The sequence below is a fragment of the Lygodium microphyllum genome, chromosome 3 (assembly GCF_053477565.2).
Source record: "Lygodium microphyllum isolate KBCC chromosome 3, Lygodium_microphyllum_v1.1.10, whole genome shotgun sequence".
NCBI lineage: Eukaryota > Viridiplantae > Streptophyta > Polypodiopsida > Schizaeales > Lygodiaceae > Lygodium > Lygodium microphyllum.
In genome coordinates this window covers 178346411-178370688 of record NC_141137.1, presented here as the reverse complement: position 1 = coordinate 178370688, position 24278 = coordinate 178346411, and the positions used below count along the sequence as shown (strand labels likewise).

Sequence of the window (24278 nt, the reverse complement as noted above, 5' to 3'; positions counted from 1 at the left end):
ATTAATGCTTGCAAATCTAAAGCCTAACATGAAATTATCTATATCTTTTTCTATCAAAATAGCTTGAAGAAATTCTAGTAAATGACTAAAGCATGTGTACAATTCTAGATCACTAGGAGGAGACTTAGCCTCATTGCATAAATTCATGTAATGCATTGTTCACCACATTGTCCTTTGAACATAGTCCCCTAGCATAGTCCTTTGAGCTTGGTTCATGCAGGCTATCTAGTACACTCCTCAACCTATCCTCTTGAGAAGCTTGGTACAAGTAGGTTGTGTGGTAATCCTCTTGAGAAGCTGGGTACAAGTAAGTTGCTTTGGGTTTCAATAAGCATCCATCTTAAGTACTAGCTTTGAGAATGATGTCATTTTTGGGAGAGGGTCATGCAAACCCCAAATAAATGTCTTGACTCACTGATGCATGAGGTGCTTGCTACATTGAAGCCACTTTGTTGGGCTCAATAGATTTTCAAGCTCGCTATTACATGAGTGATTAACCAAACAACAATAGTACACAATGCATTGCTTAAGTGTACACCTAATTCATACAATTCACATCCATGTGAGTAGTTAAAAGTCTACTATTAACACCCTTATCATACTATCGGAAAGAAATACAAGCATAGAATAAACTCTTGATGGGTTTGTTAGGAATGCTTTGATAAATGGGAAGTTTGCTTATGAGGTTGATTAGGAATTGAGTAATTTACCGCGGGGTATCTCAGTAATAACGTTAGGATGAAGTGAATCACACAGCACGATGTAGAGGGATCTATATAAAGGGTGTCGGATATGTAATAATATAAAAAATAATCATTAAGGACCTATCTCTCTTTCCGACTGTCTGTCTCTGTTTGCACACGCAGCGCGAAAGGCAGGAAAATGGAAATCATGTTACGCCGATTTCTGATGCATGAAATAGAGCCGCTGAGGGCGAGGAACAAGGAGCTACAGAAGAACATGGAGAGGCTCGAGGGGAGGCTGAGGGCAAGGGAGGAGGGCGAGGGCGAGAGGTGGGAGCTAAGGGCGAGGAACGAGGAGCTAGAGAAGAGCGTGGAGAGCATCAAGGGGAGGCTGAAGGCCAGGGAGGAGGAGCTAGAGAAGAGCACGGAGAGCCTCCGGACAAGACGCGGGAGCTGAGGGCGAAGAACGAGGAGCTGGAGAAGAGAGTGGAGACCCTGCAGATCAGGTCTGGCTGTAGTGGAAGGCCAAGGTGTAGGCCCTCCGGTTCGCCCTCGTCTCCAAGAGCCCTGATTCCCATGTCAGGCAGCTTGTGAAGGACTGCATGAGCAACTATTTCAGGTCAGGCTTCACACACTTTTTATTTGTTGCATTGCTTGTGGATTGCATTAACTTGTATTGAATTGTGCCGTTGCGAGACTCTTAGGTCCATAAGCCCATACAACAAGAAGAATTCCTTCATTATTCCATTTTTCCCATAAGTCCATACGACAAGAAGCATTCCTTCACAATTCCATTTGTCCCCATGGCCTGCATTTCAGCAAATGAAAACTTAGAAATTTTCTGCAACACATCCTGTGAAAGAGAACAGAATAAACATATAGCGATGGATGTCCAGGAGAATTGCCTGACACAAATGTACTCTAAGCTAGTATTAAAAAAGCACTAATAATATTCTATTTGAATTAGATACTGCATGACTTACCTTCATTGCATTAGGGAGCCATGTACAGAGTACTTTCAGTACACAGTTGGTAGTCATTCTATCCAAACATGCACAGAATACTAATCTAAACACGCTCAATGGCTTACTTTCATTGCCTCAAGATGGGCTTATTGATTGCTCAAACCATTCAAACACTCTAGCTTGTTTCTCAAAGTTATTCTTAGCACATATTATATCTCTTCTTTCCAAAACTCTCATCAGGAAAATTGTCTTGACTAACAGCCTGGCTTACACATATTGTGTCTAGTAAGTAAAACATTCAAGCTAAAATGATAAATTTCAGAGAATCTGTTGTATATACGTGTGTAGGTGATAGAGTGAGATTTCAATCCACTTTTGGGTGGCCAAGAAGAGAATCCAAGTATTCTTTGGCTTTACTGTGTTTGATTCTTTCTACTTGCCCCCACTAAATAGAGTTTTGTGTTGAGGCATGTTTTCTAGTATTGGTTAAAGTTTTTTCCTGCAGGGCGTCATTCCTCTGCTCTTGAAGCAGCATTTATGTGGATAGGTGCTTGGAGGCCCACATCAGCTATAACACTCGTGTACTCAAAAATGGGTATTGATGTGCAGAAGCATAATGGTTGCATAAGCCATGATGATGTGACATGCCTGTTGTCAAAGACACAGTTAGCTTCAATGGATGCTTTACAGCATTACATGCACCAGGCAGAGATGGAGCTTTCAAATCAACTAGCAACCATGCAGGTGAACCTTTGCTTCTTGAGTTTTCTGTTGCAATTTATCATGTTTCTGCCAAGCCATTTTGAAGCTGTCTGCCATGGTCTGGCATGATGCACACAAGAAATTTTCAACAAATTCTCACTATACTTCCCACATTGTGAATTACGACAACATCATGAGCTTCTGCAAGGGAGGGACCACATACCTAGCTCAGTGTGGTTGCTCCCTGCCCCCGACCAGGTATGTGGTCCCTCCCTCACAGAAGCTCATGATGTTGAATACTATAAGGAAAAACAAGGGAAAAGATCCCCTTTTCCCAGTGACACGGGAAAGTGTCTAAAGCTACTTGTGATTCATAATATTCTGTCTTTTCTAGGTTTGCTGAACCTGACTACTACTTTGGGTTCTTTCAGATGCTTATTGCAGATCAAAGCATGAAAGAAGCCATAGGGATTGGGAGTTCTTCTTTCATCATGTCACACAACATAGTGCAAGGACAACAATTAATGGAGTCAAAGCTTGAAACTTTGAGTTCGCTGTTAAAGCGATCAAACTCTCTCAGGCTGCATACCCTCCAAGAGCTACAAAACCTGCTGACCCCAGTACAGGCAGCCCATTGCACACTTGCAGCCTTTGAGCTGGTTTTTGCTTTGAAAACATTGGACCTAAAAACCAAAGCAAAGATGGAGGATGATAGAGAGAACCACCAAGTATTGTCTGTGTCTCCTCCCTGTTCTGCAGATGCTGCTTGCAGACCACCTTATTGCCAGGGAAAATATCATGCTGATGGAAGAGAATCACTAGTGGCTTATTGCAAAGAAGCCGCATTACTTGATGGAATCAAACACACATTAGCTGACTATGAAGAAGCCATCTTACCTGATGACCAAGTATATACTTCAGCTGGTGCAAAAGAAAATGCATGTACCTGTGAAGGTGAAGACAGGAGAGGGACAGAGCATTTAGGACTTGGGTTGGAACATGAATGAAGGACCAAATCAAGGCTCACCACATCAAATACTTTCATGATTGACAGCATCAAACTTGCTATGAGTTTGTCCTCTTTAACTCTCATCTACATGTCTTTTGTAGCAAGAGTTTGTCCTCTTTAACTCTCACGGTTGACCAGCTAGAGGCATATGGTATGATGTTGATGTGGTAGAGTTCTCTTACTTTGGTATTCCAGCCGCAACCCCTAAGCAAGAGGTATACACAAAGCTGGTTGAAGGTTTAAGGGGCAATGACCCATCCATCGGTCCAAGATCTCAGGTAAAAAGCCAGTGAATAACTTCAAAGTTTGAATACAAACTGCTTGTCTTGAAATTTAGTCATTCTATAATTTTACTTTTGTTTTGGAGGTGTGCATCTTACAACCAACTTTCTAAATTTTATCTCAAGGATCAGTTGCATAGCCTTAGAGCATGGTCATAATCTAGATGTGTCTACTCTTTTGATGTCATGCTTGTGGTCTTAGTTCAATTTTCGGATCAACTGTAGGCCCTTTTATGTAATCAAGATTGATGTCTTATATTGGTCTAACAAACTGTTTAGTATTTTTTATTTAATTGAGTTGTATAAACTAGCATATCAAATGAGGGCATTTGATGCATTATGATAGTGTACAGTTTAGTGGCAGATTGATATGTCTACATTGATATTCGAGGGGCATCACTCTCGAATCTATCATCATTTTGTTTATCGATATACTCAATTGCAGCATGATGATGTCCATATTTGTGTATAGAAAATAGAAATGACCATCTCATGTGTTTCTATGTTTTTGGTGTCATTAGATGTTTTCCGCACATTTTTCCCCTCCTTTCCATAAACTTTGAGAAATGCTGAGAGTATGTACATGCTTCATCATATATCAATTAAACAACTGATGGTGTTTTTTACACTGTAGAGGTGAAGATTGGCAGATTTTTAGTTGCAATATATGTAAATAATTGTTGCATCATTACTAGTTTGAAAATTCTGATACGTTTCTCTCTCTGGTGAATTTCACAGGTTGCAGGTCAAGAGACATTTGGTACACTTGGAGCCATAGTACAGAGTAGGACAGGGACTCCTCAGGTTGGGTTTCTGACAAATCGACATGTTGTGGTTGATTTGGACTACGCCAACCAGAAGATATTCCATCCTCAACTGCTTCGCACTATACCTGTGAGGCCGTAATCCTCAACTGCTCGAATTGAAAGCATTGTCGTGGATCAAGAAAGCTTCCTGAAGGGCGCTTTTTAAGTGTTTTCTTGCTCGCTTCCGGGTCCGCAGGTGGCAGCCTCAGTATCAGTAGCAGGACAGATGCTGATGGCTTTCCCCAGCGGTCGCATCTTCCGAGATCCCTGCTGTGTTGTGCCAATCAGATCATCCCCTTGGTAGCAGCAGTAGCTCTAGCGCCGGCACATCTAGCAGCACCGAGATGTATTTCTCCAGAGAGGAGATCGACAGGTGCTGTCCATCCCAGCGAGACGGCATCAACGTCCAAGCAGAGACGTTCCTCAGACACTCCTAGCTAGCACCACCTCGTGGTAAGCCCTGCTGTGATGCTTCTCTGTTGCATCTGGGGGAGATGGCGGCACTGGAAACAATGGTAATGGCACCGATGGTGGTGATTCCCGCAGGAGTTCCCCCTTCCGAAGCTGTAAGAGAAGGTGATAAGGTACCTAGGGAAGCCGTTTTGAGGCAGAAGCAGGGGCCCGACTGGGTGTTCTTGCCTTCTATTTGTTGGCACAGCAAGGGCGAGAGGTCGATGGTAGGGACCTCGTGCAGGACGATTGAGGCATCACTATAGGGGCGATAGGGAGCGGGCAGTATGAAGGGAGTAGGGACATGATCGGCTTGATGAAGATGATGATCTGCATGGCCATGGCCGTCTTTTTCTTCCTTTGCCCCTGCCCCTACCCTCGCCTCTCTGCCTCTAGCGGCAGCTCTCTGTGCAGTGCACATCTACAGCAGGGTGACTACAGATCTCAGTACCCTGTTGTGAAATCTCTCGCAAAAAAGATAGTACCATGAATTTCAATGTATCATATGCTCCAGATGGCCTATGTGATCCTGATGATCCCTCTTCCTTTTGGGAGTATGAAAGATCACCCTTCAACATGCCTGGATTTGCATGCCAGAATGGAATGCATGATTTCTTGGCACGTTCATAGAGCACATCAACTGTTGAGGGCTGCACATCCTCATCCCAGTTGATCAACTCACAGAAACTTGATTGTGCTCCACTCCATGAGCTTAAACAAATCAACCAAATTCCAGTGTCACACAGTTCTCAGCTGTCACCGAGCTTCGCATTGGATAAATGCCATGCTCCATCTGATTTGTCTCCTTTGATTCCTAAAAGAAATCACTCATATTTTGCTTATACTGGGTACAGTCCTGGAAGCTGTCATTCTACTCCAAGAAGGCTTGAGGAGCTAAAGACTTGGCTGTGGATGAGACGAGAACAACCATTTGTTTTCATGAAAGCGGGCAGTTTCTTCCATCTAAAATCATGGTTGGAGAAGCATTTGGAGTGCCTGAGAAATCTGGTCAAAACTGCATCATTCAAAAACTAGTTCAAAGGCCGAAGAAAACAGAAATTCATAACAAAAAATGCTCGATTGCAAGCAGCCTTGTCCGTTACAAATGTTACAGCTAGAATAGCAGCTTCAACATCAAATGAAAAAGATGCAAAGCTAGGCTTAGCTTTGGCCTCAGCTGCTGCATTATTGCAGCCCAGTGTGCTAGGCTTAGCTTTGGCCTCAGCTGCAAAAAGAAGATGGCTCTAATCCTTACAAGGAAGTGAGCTCATTCCTTTTACACAGAGTTTAATCTTGTCATTTGAATGAATATGTACTTGGAATGGGCAGAGATTAATGATGCATTTGCTTACCTTTCCAATTCAACATCTTAACTTTGCAAGAAGGTAGTGTAGCTCCTGAAGTGGTTTTACTGTGTGCCTTAGCAGTATTTTGTTAACTAACTTGTGGGGTATTATTGCTCATGCAGATGGTGGAGCTTCTGGTCCGAATGGACTGTGCCGATTGTGAGAGAAGTGTGAGAAAGGCCCTGGTTAACCTCAAAGGTACAGGCAGTTTGTTCACTTTAATATGTTATGCTGCATGTGAATGTAAAGAGATTTAAGGTGTTAATGAAGACTATGACTTATGACGCTCGTTAATCAACTGAACTGATTTGGAGATCACCAAGATTAGCTAACCAACTGATGAGATTAGGGACGTTTATGTTGAATGGATCAGCCCAAACATTTCTGAATCCTCAAGTGGTTATTGCCTATCAATAGAGCTGTTGAGGTGTGTTAAATCAAATGGGCAAGAGCTTCAGGATGGGTACAATATAGTTTGTCTCTCCCATGTAGGTTAGCAGAATCATACAATGCTGCCCTTGCTATACTTCATGTTATTTCCATCTGGGTCTGTGGCTTTTAAGCATAGGTCAAATCAATAAATTGTACATGTCTTATCACTATTAGGATGTTGCTAATAGGCTGATTTTTCTGCATGTAGGGAAATGTGATTGCTCGTGGGATTTTTCTTAACACTATTAGGGGAAACCAAGGGAAAACAGTTCCCTTTTCCACATGGGAAAATTATGTCAAAAAAACTTCTTGTGATTGACTATATTCCATCTTGACATTTGATTTGTAGGCTGCAGGAATAGAGAGATCATGAAGAAAAAAACTTCTTGTGATTGACTATATTCCATCTTCAAAGTTCAGCTTGCGGCATTAACAGCCCCCAGTTGACAGCACTTTGGGGGAGCACTTTCTTAGATTGGTCTCCTTGATCCACACTTTGGGGGAGCGCTTTCTCAGATTAGAAGAGATGAAACTGTGAGAGTGCGCAACGGAAGAAGAACACGAACACAGAGGAGAGGAGAGAGAAAGCAGAGAATGAAGGAAGAAAGTCTGCACTGACTGAGATGAATGCTGAATACACTGGAATGGACAGAGCAGTCCCTGCACGCAGCCCGGAGCGTCAGTGAGGGAACCAAGACAGACTGGAAGCAGTGGCAGCACCAACGCCGGAGACGGAGACGGAGGGAGCAGTGCTGTACCTGCAGAGAACAATACTGGACTGACTGGGGGGGCTGCTATAAATAGCCCCCAGGCCAGCAAACTGGCCAACCAGCCAAACTGGCCGACCTGGCCAGATTTGGCCGACTAGCCAGATCTGGCCGACTTTGGCCAGATCTGGCCGACTGCCCAGAAAATGGGCAGTCTGGACAAAAACAGCCCAGTTTGGGCTGGAACAAACCTAGGGCTGCATGCTGACTAGGCCAGCAACAAAAATGCACTGACAGAGCTCCTCTGTCTCCTGTCAGACTCTGACAGGAGCTCACAACCAGGAGATGACAGACTGAGACTGAAGAGGAGCAGGCTAACACCCCCTCTCAACTCCTGGGAGAGTCTGAAGACCCAAGAACCGCATGTGATGAAGCAAAGAAGCCTGAGGCAACGGCTTCGTAAAGAGATCAGCTGCATTGGCCGCCGTAGGAAGCCGACAAGGCACCTGTAATGGGTGGGATCGGGAAGAGGAACTCCCGCTGTCAAAAGCTTGGACTCAGGGTCCATGGGGCACGAGATAGGCCGACACTCAGCCATATCAAACTCCGAAAGAAGCTCGGAGATGTACCTGTGCTGCGAGATAAAAATGCCCTGTGCCATTTGATAGATCTCCAGACCTAGAAAGAAGTGAAGGATCCCTAGATCCGTCATGTCAAACTCTTGCTGAAGAATGGACCGTGTATGCTCCACTGCTGAGTGTCGCTCCCTGTAATGATAAGATCATCCACATACAAGATAAGGAACACCGAAAGAGAATCCACAACCCGTAAGTAGAGGTTGGGATCATAAGCGGAGCGCGCAAAGCCACTCTGTAGGAAGAAGCGGTCAATCCGCTGGTACCAAGCACGAGGAGCCTGCTTGAGGCCATAAAGAGCCTTCTGCAGCCTGTAGACATGATCCTCCTTCCCCTGCACAAGAAAACCAGGAGGTTGTGAAACATAAATCTCCTCCTCAAGAATGCCATTCAGAAAAGCAGACTTGACGTCCACCTGATAGATAGGCCAACGGTGGTGAGCAGCAAGAGCCAAAAGAACTCGGATGGTAGACATCCTGGCTGTAGGAGCAAAAGTCTCAAAGTAATCCAACCCTGCACGCTGTGCAAAACCCTTGGCAACAAGCCTAGCTTTATGCTTGTCCAAGGAGCCATTTGCAAACACCTGCCACTCACAGAAACGGGAGTACGCCTCGCTCTTGTACTCCAAGAAATAAGGCCACACATAATGACTAAAGTCGTCCACAATCAGCATCAAATACTTGGCCTTCCCAAGGGAGGCCGTGCCCATGGGTCCGCAAAGGTCGGTATGAACCAACTCAAGCGGAGAAGTAGCCCACCTAGAAGCAACCTGCGGGTGAGGCTGCCGGTGCTGCTTGCCCCTCAAGCAGCTAGGGCACAAAGTGTGAAGAGGAGGGAAATCAGGAAGTCCCTCCACCATCTTCCTCCTAGAAGCCCGGCGAAGAGAATCGAGGTTCAAATGACCATACCGAGCATGCCAAAGCAGCCCAAGCTCATGGGAAGTCTGCGCAGCCAAGGCTGTGAGCGTATAAAGCCCACCCTCTTGTGTACTTGTCCAAAGAGCATCACCTGTAGAAGCATCCTCCACTGTGACTGCATCCTGTGTAAAAATGACTCGGGTACCTAACTGAGTAAGACCATGCACAGATAATAGGTTAAAACCCAAATCAGGGACATAGAGAACTTTGGCGGAGGAAGACCGCCTGTCAGAAAACATAGGTAAAGTCCCCACGCCTGGAACAGGAACTGTAGAATTGTCACCAATGGTGACTGTACCCCCTCTGGAACGAAGATCCTGAAGCCAATCCTGACGGAAGGTCATATGTGAAGATGCTCCACTGTCGACGAGCCAAGGCTTCTCCTGTGTGGTAGAAGCTAAGGCAGTGTCTTCCTCAACAAAGAGATGCACAAACGCAGATTCTGTTGTGGCTGGGGCTGCCTTCGAGTCCTTCTCCTTAGGCTTCAAATGGGGATACTTCTGCCAACACTTCTCCTCTTTATGAGTGCCCTTCCCACAATGGGGACACTTGGGCTTCTTCTCCTTCGCATCCTTCTGGTCCTCCTTCTCCTTGTCCTTGGCCTTCTCCTTCTTTTGTTTCTTCTTCTTGCTGCCACCTGTGCCGGCCGTAAATGCCTTGGGGGAGCCACTGGCTCCCACCTCTTTGAGTCGCTCGTCATGCTCCAAGACAAGCGGGGAAAGCTCCTCCCATAGGAGTGTCTCACGGGTCCTTGAAGTGATGAGGCTGGTGTAGAAGACATCATAACGGGGTGATGGCAGCTGAGTCAACAGAATCATTGCCATATCCTCAGACGATATCAGACGACCAAGAGAGGCTAGCTCGCCTCGTATATCCTCCATCTTCGTGATGTGCTCCTTCATGGAAGAAGAACCATCAAGACTGAGCATCCGCAACTTCTTCTCCAGGGAAATCTTGTGGGCAAATGTCTTGTGCTGATACAAAGACGCAAGCTTTGTCCATACTTCCGCCGCGGTCTTTAACCTGTGAACATGTACAAGAACAGAATCATGGAGACTCATAAAAAGAAAGGAACGGGCTCGAGAGTTGAGCATATCCCATAAGGCTGCACGGTCCATAGAGGTGCCATCGGACGAATCCACGGGGGGTCGGTCGATGGGCGAAGAAACAAGCTCCCAAAGGTCAAATGTATCGAGGATGCAAGCCACCTTGCATGACCATAGGGAGTAGTTGGAACCATCCAACTTATCTTCCTTCAGAAAGGAAGGGAGAATCGGCACCTGTATAGAGGGAAACAAGGAAGGCATCCGCACATCTGAAGCAGTCTTCACTGAAGAAACCTTCGCAGTAGATGGAACCCTCTGAGATGCATGGACCGAAGAAGGACGAGTGCGAGGAGGTTCTTCTCGATGTTGAACTTCACGATAATCCCGCCTCCACTCAGAGGAATGATGAGAGAGAAGCTCATCCTCTGAGTCTTCAAAGCCTAAAAATTGGTAAGACATCTTCCAATCTGCAAAATACCAAAGAAAGTTATGCTGCTGTCGAAATAGGACCAGCAGTGTGGTCACCAACCACCAAGACATAGGCAGAGAGTGCCTACAAACACCTGGATCTGCAAAACGCAAAGAGATCTGATGTCGAACACCAGAAAAGAGACCACTAGCACCAGGAAACAGCCCGGACAGAGGTCGCCAGTAGGAAAAGAGCCGCCTGGGGTGGAAGCGACCTGCAGAGCAGCAAAACGCAGCCTGTAAGGAGATTGCCCATCAGCAGGAGAGGCCGCCTGGGGTAAAACGCAGGGTTGCTGCGTCGCTGGATGATGTGGCAGCCTCTGCAGTCAGCGTGGGCAGCAAACGCAGGCTGTACAGCCTCCTAAAGCAGTCGTCTGGCTGTTATGGAACTGTTGGCAGCCTCCTGAAGCAATCGCCTGGCTGTTGTGGATCTGTTGGCAACAGCAGTAAGGTATTTCTCTTCTGAAGGTGTGTCCTCTGTGCTCTCAATCAGGCGATGATACCATGTGAGAGTGCGCAACGGAAGAAGAACAGGAACACAGAGGAGAGGAGAGAGAAAGCAGAGAATAAAGGAAGAAAGTCTGCACTGACTGAGATGAATGCTGAATACATTGGAATGGACAGAGCAGTCCCTGCACGCAGCCCGGAGCGTCAGTGAGGGAACCAGGACAGACTGGAAGCAGTGGCAGCACCAACGCCGGAGACGGAGACGGAGGGAGCAGTGCTGTACCTGTAGAGAACAATACTGGACTGACTGGGGGGGCTGCTACAAATAGCCCCCAGGCCAGCAAACTGGCCGACCTGGCCAGATTTGGCCGACTTTGGCCAGATCTGGTCGACTGCCCAGAAAATGGGCAGTCTGGACAAAAACAACCCAGTTTGGGCTGGAACAAACCCAGGGCTGCATGCTGACCAGGGCTGCATGCTGACTAGGGCAGCAACAAAAATACACTGATAGAGCTCCTCTGTCTCCTGTCAGACTCTGACAGGAGCTCACAACCAAGAGATGACAGACTGAGACTGAAGAGGAGCAGGCTAACAGAAACTGCAGATGCAGAGAGAGTCTGAGCGATTTCGTGATGATCTGGAGGCTAGGCGTACAAAGATATTCCTAGAGTCCGAGAAGCAGATTGCTGAGATGTTTGCTTGGGCTCTGAGCAGCAGTAAGAAAACTGATGAGCTCTTGCTGATGATTGTCAGTATTTTGTTCATCATTTGATTATTCTAAATGTTTCTTTCTTCCAGCTGATTTTTGGCTCTTCATGCTACGTTTCATATAATTTCATCTATATTACAGCTAATGCGTTGAAATTATTCCACGCTTTGTTTATAAGAAATGTTTCGAGCTGATGGGATGATATTTCATTTCATTCTTATTCCAGCTGTTGAAATGTTCCAGCTGATGTTTCATTATTATTCTAGATGTTGAGTTGTTCTAGCTGATGTTTCATTGTTTCCAGTTGTTGTTTGTCTATTTTCAGTTGATTCGTCTGTTCAAGCTTATGTTTATTCTACTTGATGTTTTATCTATTCTAGCTAAGGAGCTGATGTTGCAGCTAATGTGTGCTCACTTGATGCACTTCTGGGGTTCCACTTCCGGTGTCTTGTGTCTCTCTTCTCTTCTCTCTTTCTCCGTTCCTCGTCACCCTCGCGCATTGTTCAACAAGAAGTTTGTAAGATGCTTCAAACCAGAAGGAGAAGTTGGTGAGCCCATAAAAGTATAAACAATGAATTCCTTGTTTTCACCTGCTCAATTTACTATTAGATGGTGTAAAGAACATGGCAAAAAAGGTATGCGTGTTTTGATGTTTTGATGTTTTACAAATGCGGGTTTTGATGTTTTACAAATGTCTCTTATGTTTCTAAACTTTGGTTTATTATGTGTACATAAAGGTAACAAAATCACAAATGATGGTACAAGAGATAATGGAACAATGAAAGCTAAGGAGGTCATTGGCCCTAATGTCTCTTCAAATCATGATACAGGTATATGTCTTTTGAAAATTAAAATTTGTACATATTTTACATCTTACTTTATTAGGTGATTCATTTTGAGATTAACTAGCTTTAATTAGTCTCTTTGTCTAATTTAAAATGTTCATAGTTATTCATATTTTTAAACTTTGAGTAATTGTGTGTATATATATAAATATAGATTAAAGAACAACAAAAGGTGGGAAAAGAGGTAATGTAAGAAAGGGAGATCAAGAGGTTACTCGCAATAATGTTTCTTCAAGTCAAGATGTAGGTATCAACTTTAAGGATCAAAAACTTGTACAAATTTAGTGATCCAAATTGATACAAAATATCTAATTACTTTCTTTTGTGTTATTGAAATTTTTCATAACCTTGTATTATCGTGAGCTTTGGTTAACTCTATGTATATATAGGTAAACAAGTTACTAAAGATGACACAAGAGACAATGCAAGAAAGGAAGACATTGAGATTGCTTGCCTTAACACTTCTTCAAGCCAAGAATCAGGTATTACTAGCTTTCTTATGTTGATAATGAGTCATTTTTTGAAATGGTTATACTAACTAATGATATTTGATCACTTGAGTATCAATAGGAGTGATACGCATACCATCATATGATGATATCTATCGGCCACCCATGTTGAAATTTAGAGAAGAGGGTAGACAAACATTTATTACTTTGCAACATATTGGAGATTTAAGGGATAAAACAATCAAGACACACATGTTGCTTAATTAGTTTTTAGTTCTATGCTCCTTTAAAATTATTTTCATTTTACTTTTGGTTGCTAGAAGTAGATGTTGATGTCTTAATTTGTTTAATCTATTTTGATCATTAGATGTATGTTATTGATCCTTACTTGGAAATGATGACATTCTCTATATAATTTTCTAGTTAAAAATTTATTGTGCAATTTCTTGTTTGATATTAGCATGTCTAAGAGGAAGGGAAAAGTAGATAAAGTGATAAGGAAAAAAGAGAATTTCCACGGAATTCCCTAGTTGAAGGTACATATAAGTAGGGAATGTAAAAAATAGGAAAAATGAGAGATTTCCTAGTGAGAGTACCTAGGGAATCACCTCTAGAAAATTTTTCATATATATGAAATATTTTCTATATAGGAATTATTCCCTACATAGAAAATTTTGTATTTTCCTATATAGGAAATATTTCCTATGTAGGAAATATTTCCTACATAGGAAAGGTCTTATGTGATTCCCTACTTATTCTCACTAGGAAATGTCCCATTTTCCCTAGTTTTTACTTTTCCCACTTATATGTATTTTCAACTAGGGAATTCCATGGGGAATTCTCTTTTTTTCCTATATGGGGATCGATTGAAAGTTCCTTGTGATCCGTGGAGTCCTTAGAAACTGCTGAGAAAATGGTTACTGAGCAGTCCAAGTTTCTAGTCAACAGATTTTTAGAAGAGTGCCAAGAAGCAGGGATCTCCTGTGAAGGGGAAGTTGTGAAAGGAGAACCAGGAAGCTCGATTGTGGATGAAGCGAACTGTCTATCTACAAATGTGGTAGTTGTGGGTAGGAGCAATGATTCTAGGCTGATCAAAAGGACTTTATTGGGAGGTGTGAGTGATTATGTGCTGGATAATGCACACTATCCTGTCATATTGTTAGGCCGTCTGAGGCACTTCAAAATACATCATTCAAATCATCTGAGAGGTCCAAAAAGATTGTGATAGTAGTTGATGACTCTAAGGAGGCTTTCTATGCATTCGTCTGGTCCTTACAGAATTTCTGTACCGAGCTAGACAAAGTAGTTATTTATCATGTGCACCATTCTGCAGCCCCCTCCATTACAGCTGTAGGAATAGGTACATTTGAGATGGAAGAGATCTACTTGCCTCCTGATACAACTGATGAAATGGAAGTACAAGCTCTGATACCAAATGACAAAACTGAAATGGAGGGAGTCAGTGAGGCCACTCAGATGGGAAGTTAGGAGCTCAATGTCAACTTCTCCTCCATTATTCTCCTTCTATTTCTCACAGTCCACACACACTAAAATGGTATCCTCAAAAGATAGATACCCCAAACTTAAGGACACTTTACATACAACCATAGGATATGCCATATTTATCAACAGAGGAACCCTTTATTTCCATTATTTGTCTTGAAGTTGTTGTGTAGTACTGCTACTTATGCCAAATGTCTCATCTAAGCTTACTCCGCTTTCCTTTCATTGATTGAAACAAGAAGAAACCCGAGGTCAGCAAACCATTGTGTTTTCTCCAACCTTTCCGTCTGTATTGCCTAACTTTTGCTTCCATTTCAACCTACAATTTCAACATTCAAAATCAATTAGAGGTACATAAAATGATTGTGCTTTTCAGATTGTTTATATATTTGGTTTTCATACTATTGAAGTCTCTACATTCATACCATAAATAATGCAATAGGCACTTCTAGCAACATGATACACCCAAATAAAACTCTTAACCAAGCATACTTTATATCTCATTCAATGGAGCTAACTAAACCTAGATACTCTAATATATAACAGGTCATGGTATTATGGCAAGTTTTGGGAATATTGAATTCAAAAGAAAATGAAGTGAACATGGAAAGATGTGACATGAACAAAGTGTTTTATGAAGCAATATAAAAGACTATTCATATGCAAATCAATACAAAGGATTATGCATTACTGCTTGAATAACCTACACGAAAAGATACAATTATTGTACTTAGTGTCTTGCAACTAACAAAAAGCAAATACACATTCTAGACCAAAGATAGGATCCCTCTATAAAGATTTGAAACCATATAGGGTTTTGAGTACCAACTTCCAACCCTATATCAGTTATAAGATATATGTTATGAATAAGGGACCAAATTGATTTGTTAAACACAGATATAAGCTACAAAATATGTCTCAGATAGACATAGGAAACTATCCAAAAAGACTTCCAACATTGAACAAATTACTCAATCTATTAGACTCTAGTTTTTATTGGCTAAACTTAAGTATTATAGCCTACTAGATCTATAACTTTAAATGATCATCCTATATGGATGTGCTTGATAGATACTCTATTAAAACACAACTAAGTTTGTATATTTGGTACTATATTTGTAGTGGAAATGGGGTTTAAGTGCTAGATGGCATGAATAATACATGAGCATAGTTCTAGATTAAGCATAGAATGTATCACAAAATGGAACTAGTGCACAGATCCGTCACCGTATGCGCACGTAGTGAGCGTCAAAAGGTCCCCAAGAACAAAAGAACTCTACTTTTTGCACACAAATCAATGAAGAAATCTTGCACGACATGAACAAGAGACCAATTGGGTGCAATCTCCCTCCATGCCTTGTGTGAGCACTCCACAAAGCATGTATTTAATATATTATTAATCTTCAAGCTAAAATAATAGCTCAAATTACAAAATAGCACACTTTAGCTTTTGAGTTTGCTTTTGTGCCAATAAAGAATTAAAGCTAATGAGCACCCAAGAAGTCAAGAAGTACCCAAATACAATGTCCAATACAAATATTTAAATCATGCGCCCATGTGCATACAAAAATAATAAATAAATATCAAGAACTTTAATAAATAAGCACAACAAAATATAGGCGCCATGCCTAAGATACATGTCCATAAAAAATTTAACGATAATTTGAATACACGCTATTTTCCAATGCTTCCCACTGCCATTGCTGCTAGCTCTACACATCAACTGAAACATTCACAATTTTTAGAAAAATAATACAATTAAACCGACAACAGTGAATACCTAGCAGTCTTTAGCTACATAAATAAATTGGTTAGAAATCAATCCTAACCTTAATTTATTACGAGTGCGCACTCAAAACTCATAAACGTTTATTAATTTAAATATGTATTTTGCGGAATCACCCGCTATGGAATCACCCATGTACACATAAAATTAACAAAACGCCTGAAAAGGATAAGCGTCCCCATCGACTTCTCGCACAAAGAATCCACTTTGTGTATGAGCCCTCGTAATAAAATTTTATGGAATCCACCACAAAACCTCACGAAATCCACCGTGGCATGGAATCCACCGTGGAATATGCCTCCTGGCATCATATCTCCGGGGTGGGATAGCAATTGTCCTCAATTGCTATTAGCTCAATGTGGAGCTAACAGAGTGGGGAAAGCATTTAAGTCTCTAGCGTGCATCCATTGGGCCTCTTCAGCAGGATGGTTTTTAAACTTGACCAAATATCTAGAATATCTACGGCCAGTTCTAGTGGTCATAAAGTCAGTATCTATAATAGTTTCAGGCTCAAGGATTTTATTTTCATCATCTAACAAAGGAGGGTTTTCATAGACAGGGTGTACAAGTAATTGGCCTCTAAAAGGTCGTAATAAATTGATATGGAAGGTGTTGTGGATTTTCCAATGTTATGGTAGTTCTAATGTAAATGCATTGTCATTGAATTTGTATATGATCTTGAATGGTCCATAGAATCTAGGTGCTAATTTCACAACTGAGTGTTTATCTACACTTTGTAATCTTCGTTTTTCTATGCGTAACCAAACATAATCATTAACTTTAAAATTCATAGCATGTCTTTTTTTATTTGCTTGTTTTGTATATGATTGCTGGGCTTTGGCAATCATATCTTTTAACTTCATCAAAAATAGTAGCATGCATGTTAGGAATATCATCAGCAGTTTAAATTTTGTTTGATAATGATGCAACAGGTGTAGGTAATCTATATCCATAAATAACTTTAAATGGCGTTTTCTTTGTAGCTGTATGTGGTGTATATAATATGCAAATTGAAGTAAATGTAGATGTGTATTCCATGTGTGGATTTGAAATGGTGTAAGCACACAAAAGATCTAAAATAGTACTGTTAGTAGCTTTTGTTTGATCATTTGTTTCAAGATGAAATGCATATGAAAAATCAATCTTTGTTCCTAAGTTAGCAAACAAAGTAATCCAAAAATTATTAGAAAACCTAGAATCGCGATAAAAAATAATGACTTTTGGTAAACCATGATTAGTGAAAACAGTTTTAAAAAATAATTGAGTAGCTTGAGATGCAGTTAAAGTTTTCTTGTATGGAATAAAATGTGCTTGTTTGCTAAACTTGTCTACAACAGTCCAAATCATATCATGGTTAGCTTTAGTGTTAGGTAAACCAGTGATAAAATCCATTGAAATCTGTTCCCATGGTCGTGTTGGAATAGATAATGGCATTAGTAAACCATATTGTTTACCATGGTGTCTTTTAACTCGTTGACAAATTAAACATTCAGATACAAAGTTAGATACATCAGTGTCCATATGTGGCCAATAAAAAGCTTCAGTCTATGAGTTGCTTCAGATACATCTTCGAGCATGCGTAATTGCAATAGGGCATTCCAGAAATGTTCAGTGTATTGGGAAATAGATTGATGATCTCTTTGTTGTAGAAGATCCCATTGCTTGATGGCTTTTTCATGGAATTGAGGAGGAAGAAAATTCTGCAAAAACTTCTTTTGGAAAGTCTCCCATGTAGTAGGGCAATCAACGCTCTTGCAGACCACAATCCACCATAAGGATGCTCGGTCAACTAAATGGTTAGTGACACATTTAATTTTGTCTTTCTCAGCATATGTTTCTTCATGGAAGTAATCATCAAATTCACTGATAAAAGCAAGTACAGTCGTTCCATCGCGTGATCCATTGAAAGTACGAAATTTGAAGTTTCTTTTACTTATCTTTGTTTCTTTGCAAATGGATTGGGCTTCAAGTGTCGCATCGATGGTACGTCGTATAAAATCTTCAGGTTGCGATCCATCTTGGTCGGTGGTAGATCATTGCAAATTGGCCAATTGAACTTGCAAAGCTTGTTGGGCTCTTCGTTCTTCTTCGAGCTACATCATAATCAAATCCAACTTTTGCGCCATCGTTGGTTCGGGTAAATCAACTTCAGCCATAAAATCGTCCATGTTTTGTTCAGTCATCCTGCAAAATCCAAAAGACCTCACACTCTCGAAATCTTATTAGCGGGATGAGTGTAGCTCAAAGGCGGGTATACAAGGCTTGTATATTTTGTTTGGCTTTTGTAGTTTTTCTATTTTATGTTTGCGGTATTCGTTGTCACAACCGTCGTCCAAAAGAATAATGTTGCGTAGAAACTGCGTATAATCTGCGTGTGAACTTCTGCATTTTCTAAAATTGGTTCAGCAAGTCTATAAGTGTGAACAGGGTCTACCATAGAGCAATAGACTGATTCTATGTTTCTACGTGTGAACTACCACTAAGGTAGTTATTGAGTAAGTCTTTAGTGACCTTGTGACTTTAGGTGACTTGCAAGATTTATGAAGCTTAGAAATTTAAAGCTTAGGTAACCAAGCTAATTTTCGTGGACTTTAGGACGTTGGCGACAAAATCGGCGGCCATCAGTTTATACTGACGCCGCTCGCGGAAAAATCCGTGGCTTTAATCTTTGTAATAAGCTTATTATTAAGCTTATTAAGCTTTGAGTTAAAGCTTTAAAGCTTTTGGCTATGGAGGCTTATCTGTTTACTTACGACTTGTTGAAGGAGCTTGGCCGCCGCTCCTTCGCCTACAGAGGCTGGTCCTTCGTGATTAGAGAGTGCAAAAAGGGGTTCTTGACCACCATGAACGCACTAGTATCGACCGTTCGTGATGAAACTGACTGTAAAGCTCAATCATTCCAGGAGCTCTGCCTTTGTGTAAGATAGTAAGCGATTGAAAGCTCTCGATTTCAGCTTTGCTCTGATACCACTGGTGCACAAATCGATCGTCGTATGCGCGCGTAGTGAGTGTCAGAAAGTCCCCAAGAACAAAAGAACTCTACTTTTTGCACACAAATCAATGAAGAAAGCTCACACGACATGAACAAGAGACCAATTGGGTGCAATCTCCCCCCATGCCTTGTGTGAGCGCTCCACAAAGCATGTATTTAATATATTATTAATCTTCAAGCTCAAATAATAGCTCAAATTACAAAATAACACACTTTAGCTTTTGATTTTGCTTTTGTGTCAATAAAGAATTAAAGCTAATGGGCACCCAAGAAGTCAGGCAGTATCCAAATACAATGTCCAATACAAATATTTAAATCTTGGGCCCATGCGCATATAAAAATAATAAATAAATATCAAGCGCTTTAATAAATAAGCATGACAAAATATGGGCGCCATGCCTAAGATACGTGCCTATAAAAAATTTGACGATAATTTGAATACACGCTATTTTCCAATGCTTTCCACTACCACCGCTGCTAACTCTACATATCAACTGAAGCATTTACAATTGTTAGAAGAATAATACAATTAAACCGACAAAAGTGAATATCTAGCAGTCTTCAGCTACATAAATAAATTGGTCAGAAATCAATCCTAACCTTAATTTATTACGAGTGCATACTTTAAACTCATAAAAATTTATTAATTTAAATATGTATTTTGCGGAATCACCCGCTATGGAATCACCCATATACACATAAAATTAACAAAACGCCCGAAAAGGATAGGCGTCCCCATCGACTTCTCGCACAAAGAATCCACTTTGTGTATGAGCCTCTATAATAAAATTTTATGGAATCCACCGCAAAACCTCACGGAATCCATCGTGGAATATGTCTCTTGGCATCAGGAACATGCTTCACCTATTTAGTTTTGACTTTACATAGATCAGACTATACCACAGTTAGCACTATTTAAATCAGAACTCTTGTCCAATGAGAGGTCAAACTTGCCATTATAGAATGAAAAATCCTATAATGACTGCACTCTCCACTTCTTCAATTATCTTGAGAACGTTTTATATCATTTTTGCCATTATTTATACTGATACAAATTTATCTCCGACTTTTCTCTCTATGTATCGATATCTCTCCTAAATAGGAAATAATGCAAACAAGTGATCATATCCACTCTACCAAGAAGACAAAAGAAAGGGGCATCCACTCAAGAAGTTAAAAGCTTGCAAAGATGATGCATGATTTCAGCACTTCGTAAATAAGGAGATGCCTCCTTCGTACTGTCTCATGCAACCTCTTCCGGCATTCATATCATTGAATCATGGAGAATTGTCTCTAATCTGTAGTGTTTCTCATCCTTGCCTATCAAAATGGTAGCTACCTTCTTAGTTTAGATAACAATAGATTCTCAAGCTTTCATCATTTCCTCTCTCTCTCTCTCTCTCTCTCTCTCTATCTATCTCTCTCTATCTCTCTCTCTCTCTCTCTCTCTCTCTCTCTCTCTATCTATCTAACAATAGATTCTCAAGCTTTCATCATTTCCTCTCTCTCTCTCTCTCTCTCTCTCTCTATCTATCTATCTAACAATAGATTCTCAAGCTTTCATCATTTCCTCTCTCTCTCTCTCTCTCTCTCTCTCTCTCTCTCTCATCAGTGAAAAAAAATCCACTCCACACTTTCCCTTGTAGTATCATGCTTGTACATGTCTATCCTCTCATAGCATGCACCACCGTTTTCTGCTTTGACACTATCAACATTGCATGCTAACTAATAGTAGAACCTATTGAAATAGTTGATTGCACTCCATTAATTGCTACTATAGTCACTATAAAGAGCCCCAAGTCTTGAGTGTTGCATCCTATCTCTTCACAAACAATGAGCTCTCCTTCTCTATCCTTAATCAGACATCAGATTCCCATCATAAATTTTCCTTTGCTTTTAAAGGTTTTGGAGACCAAGTACAATATTTTAAATAGTCGAAAATTGTCCCTCAAGGTATCAAAGATAGTGTGATAAAGAGAGGAAATGCAAAGTCCATGGTCATCATGTAAATTTTGAAATTGAATATTGGCCATCTTTGTAAATTCCTAGGTAGAGCTTCCTATCATTGACAAGAAAATTTGAATCCTTGGAAGGATTGGAGCTTGAATTAATCCAAAGTAGTCAAGCAACCTTTTTTATAACTTGAAGTCCCAATTCAGCCCTCTCTTCATACATGTAGCTTTTTGAGCTGGAGGAGACTCGTCTAGGAGTTCAAAGAGACACCATGTCTTCATTTGGCAACACTGACGTCCAAGCTTTTTTAAGGGGCCAAATAGGCCTAGTTTTCTTGAGATGAGTTGAATTTTTACGTTCAGTAATGAAACAAACCCCTATAGAAATCCTAATCTTTGACCTATTTCACCTAGTAATGATAGTCTATCAACATGGCCACTCATAGTTATTTCATGCCACACTTGAAGAAAAGTTGTTTAGCCATTACTAAATCTAAATTAAAAGCTAAATGGAGAAAAATTAAACATCGTATTTTTCTCTTTCTAAGAAATCAAGAAGATCTTGGAGATTGGATGTGATGCCAATGATTCACTAGCAGAAAAGCTTGCTATGGCATACAAAAAAGCCTATTCTGGAATTAGATATCATGACATGGATCCATATTCACACGTTGCCTTTGTGCATACTCTCTTTCCACCAAACATTTAAAATTCATATGCATGTAAATAACATTGGTTAGATCTTGAATACCAACGCAAATGGTGGAATCTCTTTAAATGTAGATGATTCCTAAAATCAACAATCACATACCTAGAGTAAGATACAAGCTTTGATAAACATCTAGGGTAGAAGAAATCATAGTGCATATTGAGAGGAGTGCCTTACCTTTTACTCTCTTGAATAGATCATAGCCAAAGATCTTGAGTGTGCAATAATCAGTAGCTATCATATTCATGATATTTTACCACACACTCCATTGAGAACAAGAACAAACAAAAGGGGCAATCCAATTAGTACTTAAATTAGAGATATGCTTGTGAAGGAACCATTTTCATCTAGCCACAACACTTTGAGCATGCATCTCACCCACCCTTCTATGCAACGCTTCAAAAATCCCCCATTGATAAGGATAGCAATGTTGAAGGTGTCGAAGTAGGTGGTCAACCTGCTTGGTGTTGAGATATCGAGCTCCACTTGTGATACGCCAGGGTGACCGTTGTGTATTTATGTCACCGACTTGTCAGTTGCAGACGCGGTTGGTACACCGCCCATGAATAATAGCTACATGATAGCTATCCTTATCTACTCTAGTTCGTGGCTCAGTTAGTTATATGCCACCTTGGTTAGTTGAGTTTAGTTTGAGACCCATATATAGGGTTCTTCTATTTCTTTTTACTAGAGTTCTTTTGGCCTACACAATTAAGAAGAGGAAAACTGTTTTCAGCCTCCACCCTTGTGTGTATTCCCCCATTGTGCAAGCAAGAAAGCTTCAAGTGAGACTCCTTCCTTCTCTCCCAAAATCTTGACATGGTATCAGAGCCTTGTTCGTGGTAAGGAGCTCAAGAAAGCAAGCCAAGCTCGCGGTGTTCTGGTAAGAGGAGCAGTGTTGCTTTCATTTTCTGTTTTGGGAGCAGATCTCTGCAGGTAGCACAGCCGAAAAGTGCAGGAGTGTATTGTCTCAGGTTGAGACGCCCTTCGCGGTGAAGCAAGAGGGCAGTATATGTTGTGGGCAAGGGCTTTAGCCCTTGGCGACCTTGTTTTTTTTATTTGAGGCCATTTCGGGGCCTGTTTTGGAGGCGGAAGTTTTCTGCACGCACTTAAGAAAAGGCCCAGCTTTATGCTGTGCAGCCACTGTTCTACAGGTCGGTGAATAGTTACTGTAAAAATTGCATTGTATGCTTGTGTGCAGAGACATTGGGAGTTACAGAATCATCACTGTTGCCTGTTGATGCAAAATTGTCACTAGGAAGTGACTGTGTGGTCAAATACCACTTTCGCCAGTTTTGCAGATTTTCCCTTGTGGGGGTGAAGCTATGGTTTTTGCAGTGACAGAATTTTTTGCAGTCTTCTGTAATGGCATCTGATTCTCTTTCACAGATTGTCACTGAAAAGCTTGACAAGAACAACTTCCAAGCATGGAAGTTTAGAATGACTAATTTCCTTATGGGAAAAGGATATTGGAAATTTGTTGCAGGAAATGAAGAAGAACCAGTTCTTCCTGATGTTCCCAATCAACAGCAAATGCAGGCATTTAAAGCATGGCATGAGAGAGTCAGGAAAGTTATGTATTGGCTGTCTATCAGCATTTCAGACTCTATGATTGTGCATATTCAGGATGCAAGTACGCCAAAGGAGGCATGGGATACTTTGTCAAAAATGTATAGCACAAATACGCAAGCCAGGAAAATACAGCTCAAGCAAGAGTTGCACAATGTGCAAAGAGAAAATATGAGCATCAATGACTACCACATGAAGGTGAAGAAGATTGCAGATGCACTTGCTTCCATTGGGTCACCAGTGGAAGATGATGATTTAGTTTCTGTGACCTTGAATGGTCTAGGAAAGGATTATGCACAGTTTCGGACATCCATTTCAGTTCGTGAAAGATTTCCTGATTTGGAGAAGTTGATTGCTCTTCTAATTTCTGAGGAACAGAGAAATGGTGGTGCATCTTCTTCAGGAGGAACTTCAAAAGAAGCTGTCTTCTACTCAAATGCTAGAAGAGGTAGAGGCAGAGGTAGAGGAGGCCAATATGGAGGCCGTGGTAGAAATCAGAATATGCAGCAAACTCAAGAAAACCAGTCCTATGGAGGACGTGGTAACTCTAGAGGCAGGGGGAGCCAAAGAGGTCGTGTTGGATGGCAAAGAGGCCAAAATGCAAACAATAATGTTGAATGCTACTACTGTGGTAAAATGGGTCATATCGCTAAAGACTGCTATAAAAAGCAGAATGACATCATGAATGAAAAACTGCAACAAGTGAATTATGCATCTTCTAGTAGACAGGGTGATGACAGAAATGAGCACTTGTTTATGGTGCAACACATGAACAATTCTGTGATAAGTGCAGAAGAAAGCAATGATGTATGGTATGTTGACTCAGGTGCATCAAATCAGATGACAGGTCATGCAGAATGGATGGAGGAT

General features: G+C 41.2%; 1 protein-coding gene across 7 annotated transcripts in view; it reads left to right on the top strand.

Annotated features, from left to right (window-relative positions):
- Nucleotides 1-838: 838 nt before the first annotated feature.
- LOC148039252 (uncharacterized) overlaps nucleotides 839-24278 on the top strand; it is a 63845-nt gene continuing 40405 nt past the window's right edge. Inside the window, exons 1-7 of one of the 7 annotated variants that reach the window (XR_015690389.1) lie at nucleotides 839-1302; nucleotides 1997-2048; nucleotides 2154-2392; nucleotides 2782-3421; nucleotides 3555-3637; nucleotides 4379-4444; nucleotides 12004-12076. Coding sequence is in view for 1 of the 7 variants with exons in the window: in XM_087675141.1 (XP_087531267.1) it covers nucleotides 3394-3421; nucleotides 3555-3637; nucleotides 4379-4534; nucleotides 6365-6440; nucleotides 12341-12433; nucleotides 12838-12930 (529 nt within the window). In the remaining 6 variants the exon portion in view is untranslated. The other 6 variants (XR_015690386.1, XM_087675141.1, XR_015690390.1 and 3 more) reach the window with 6 other exon arrangements.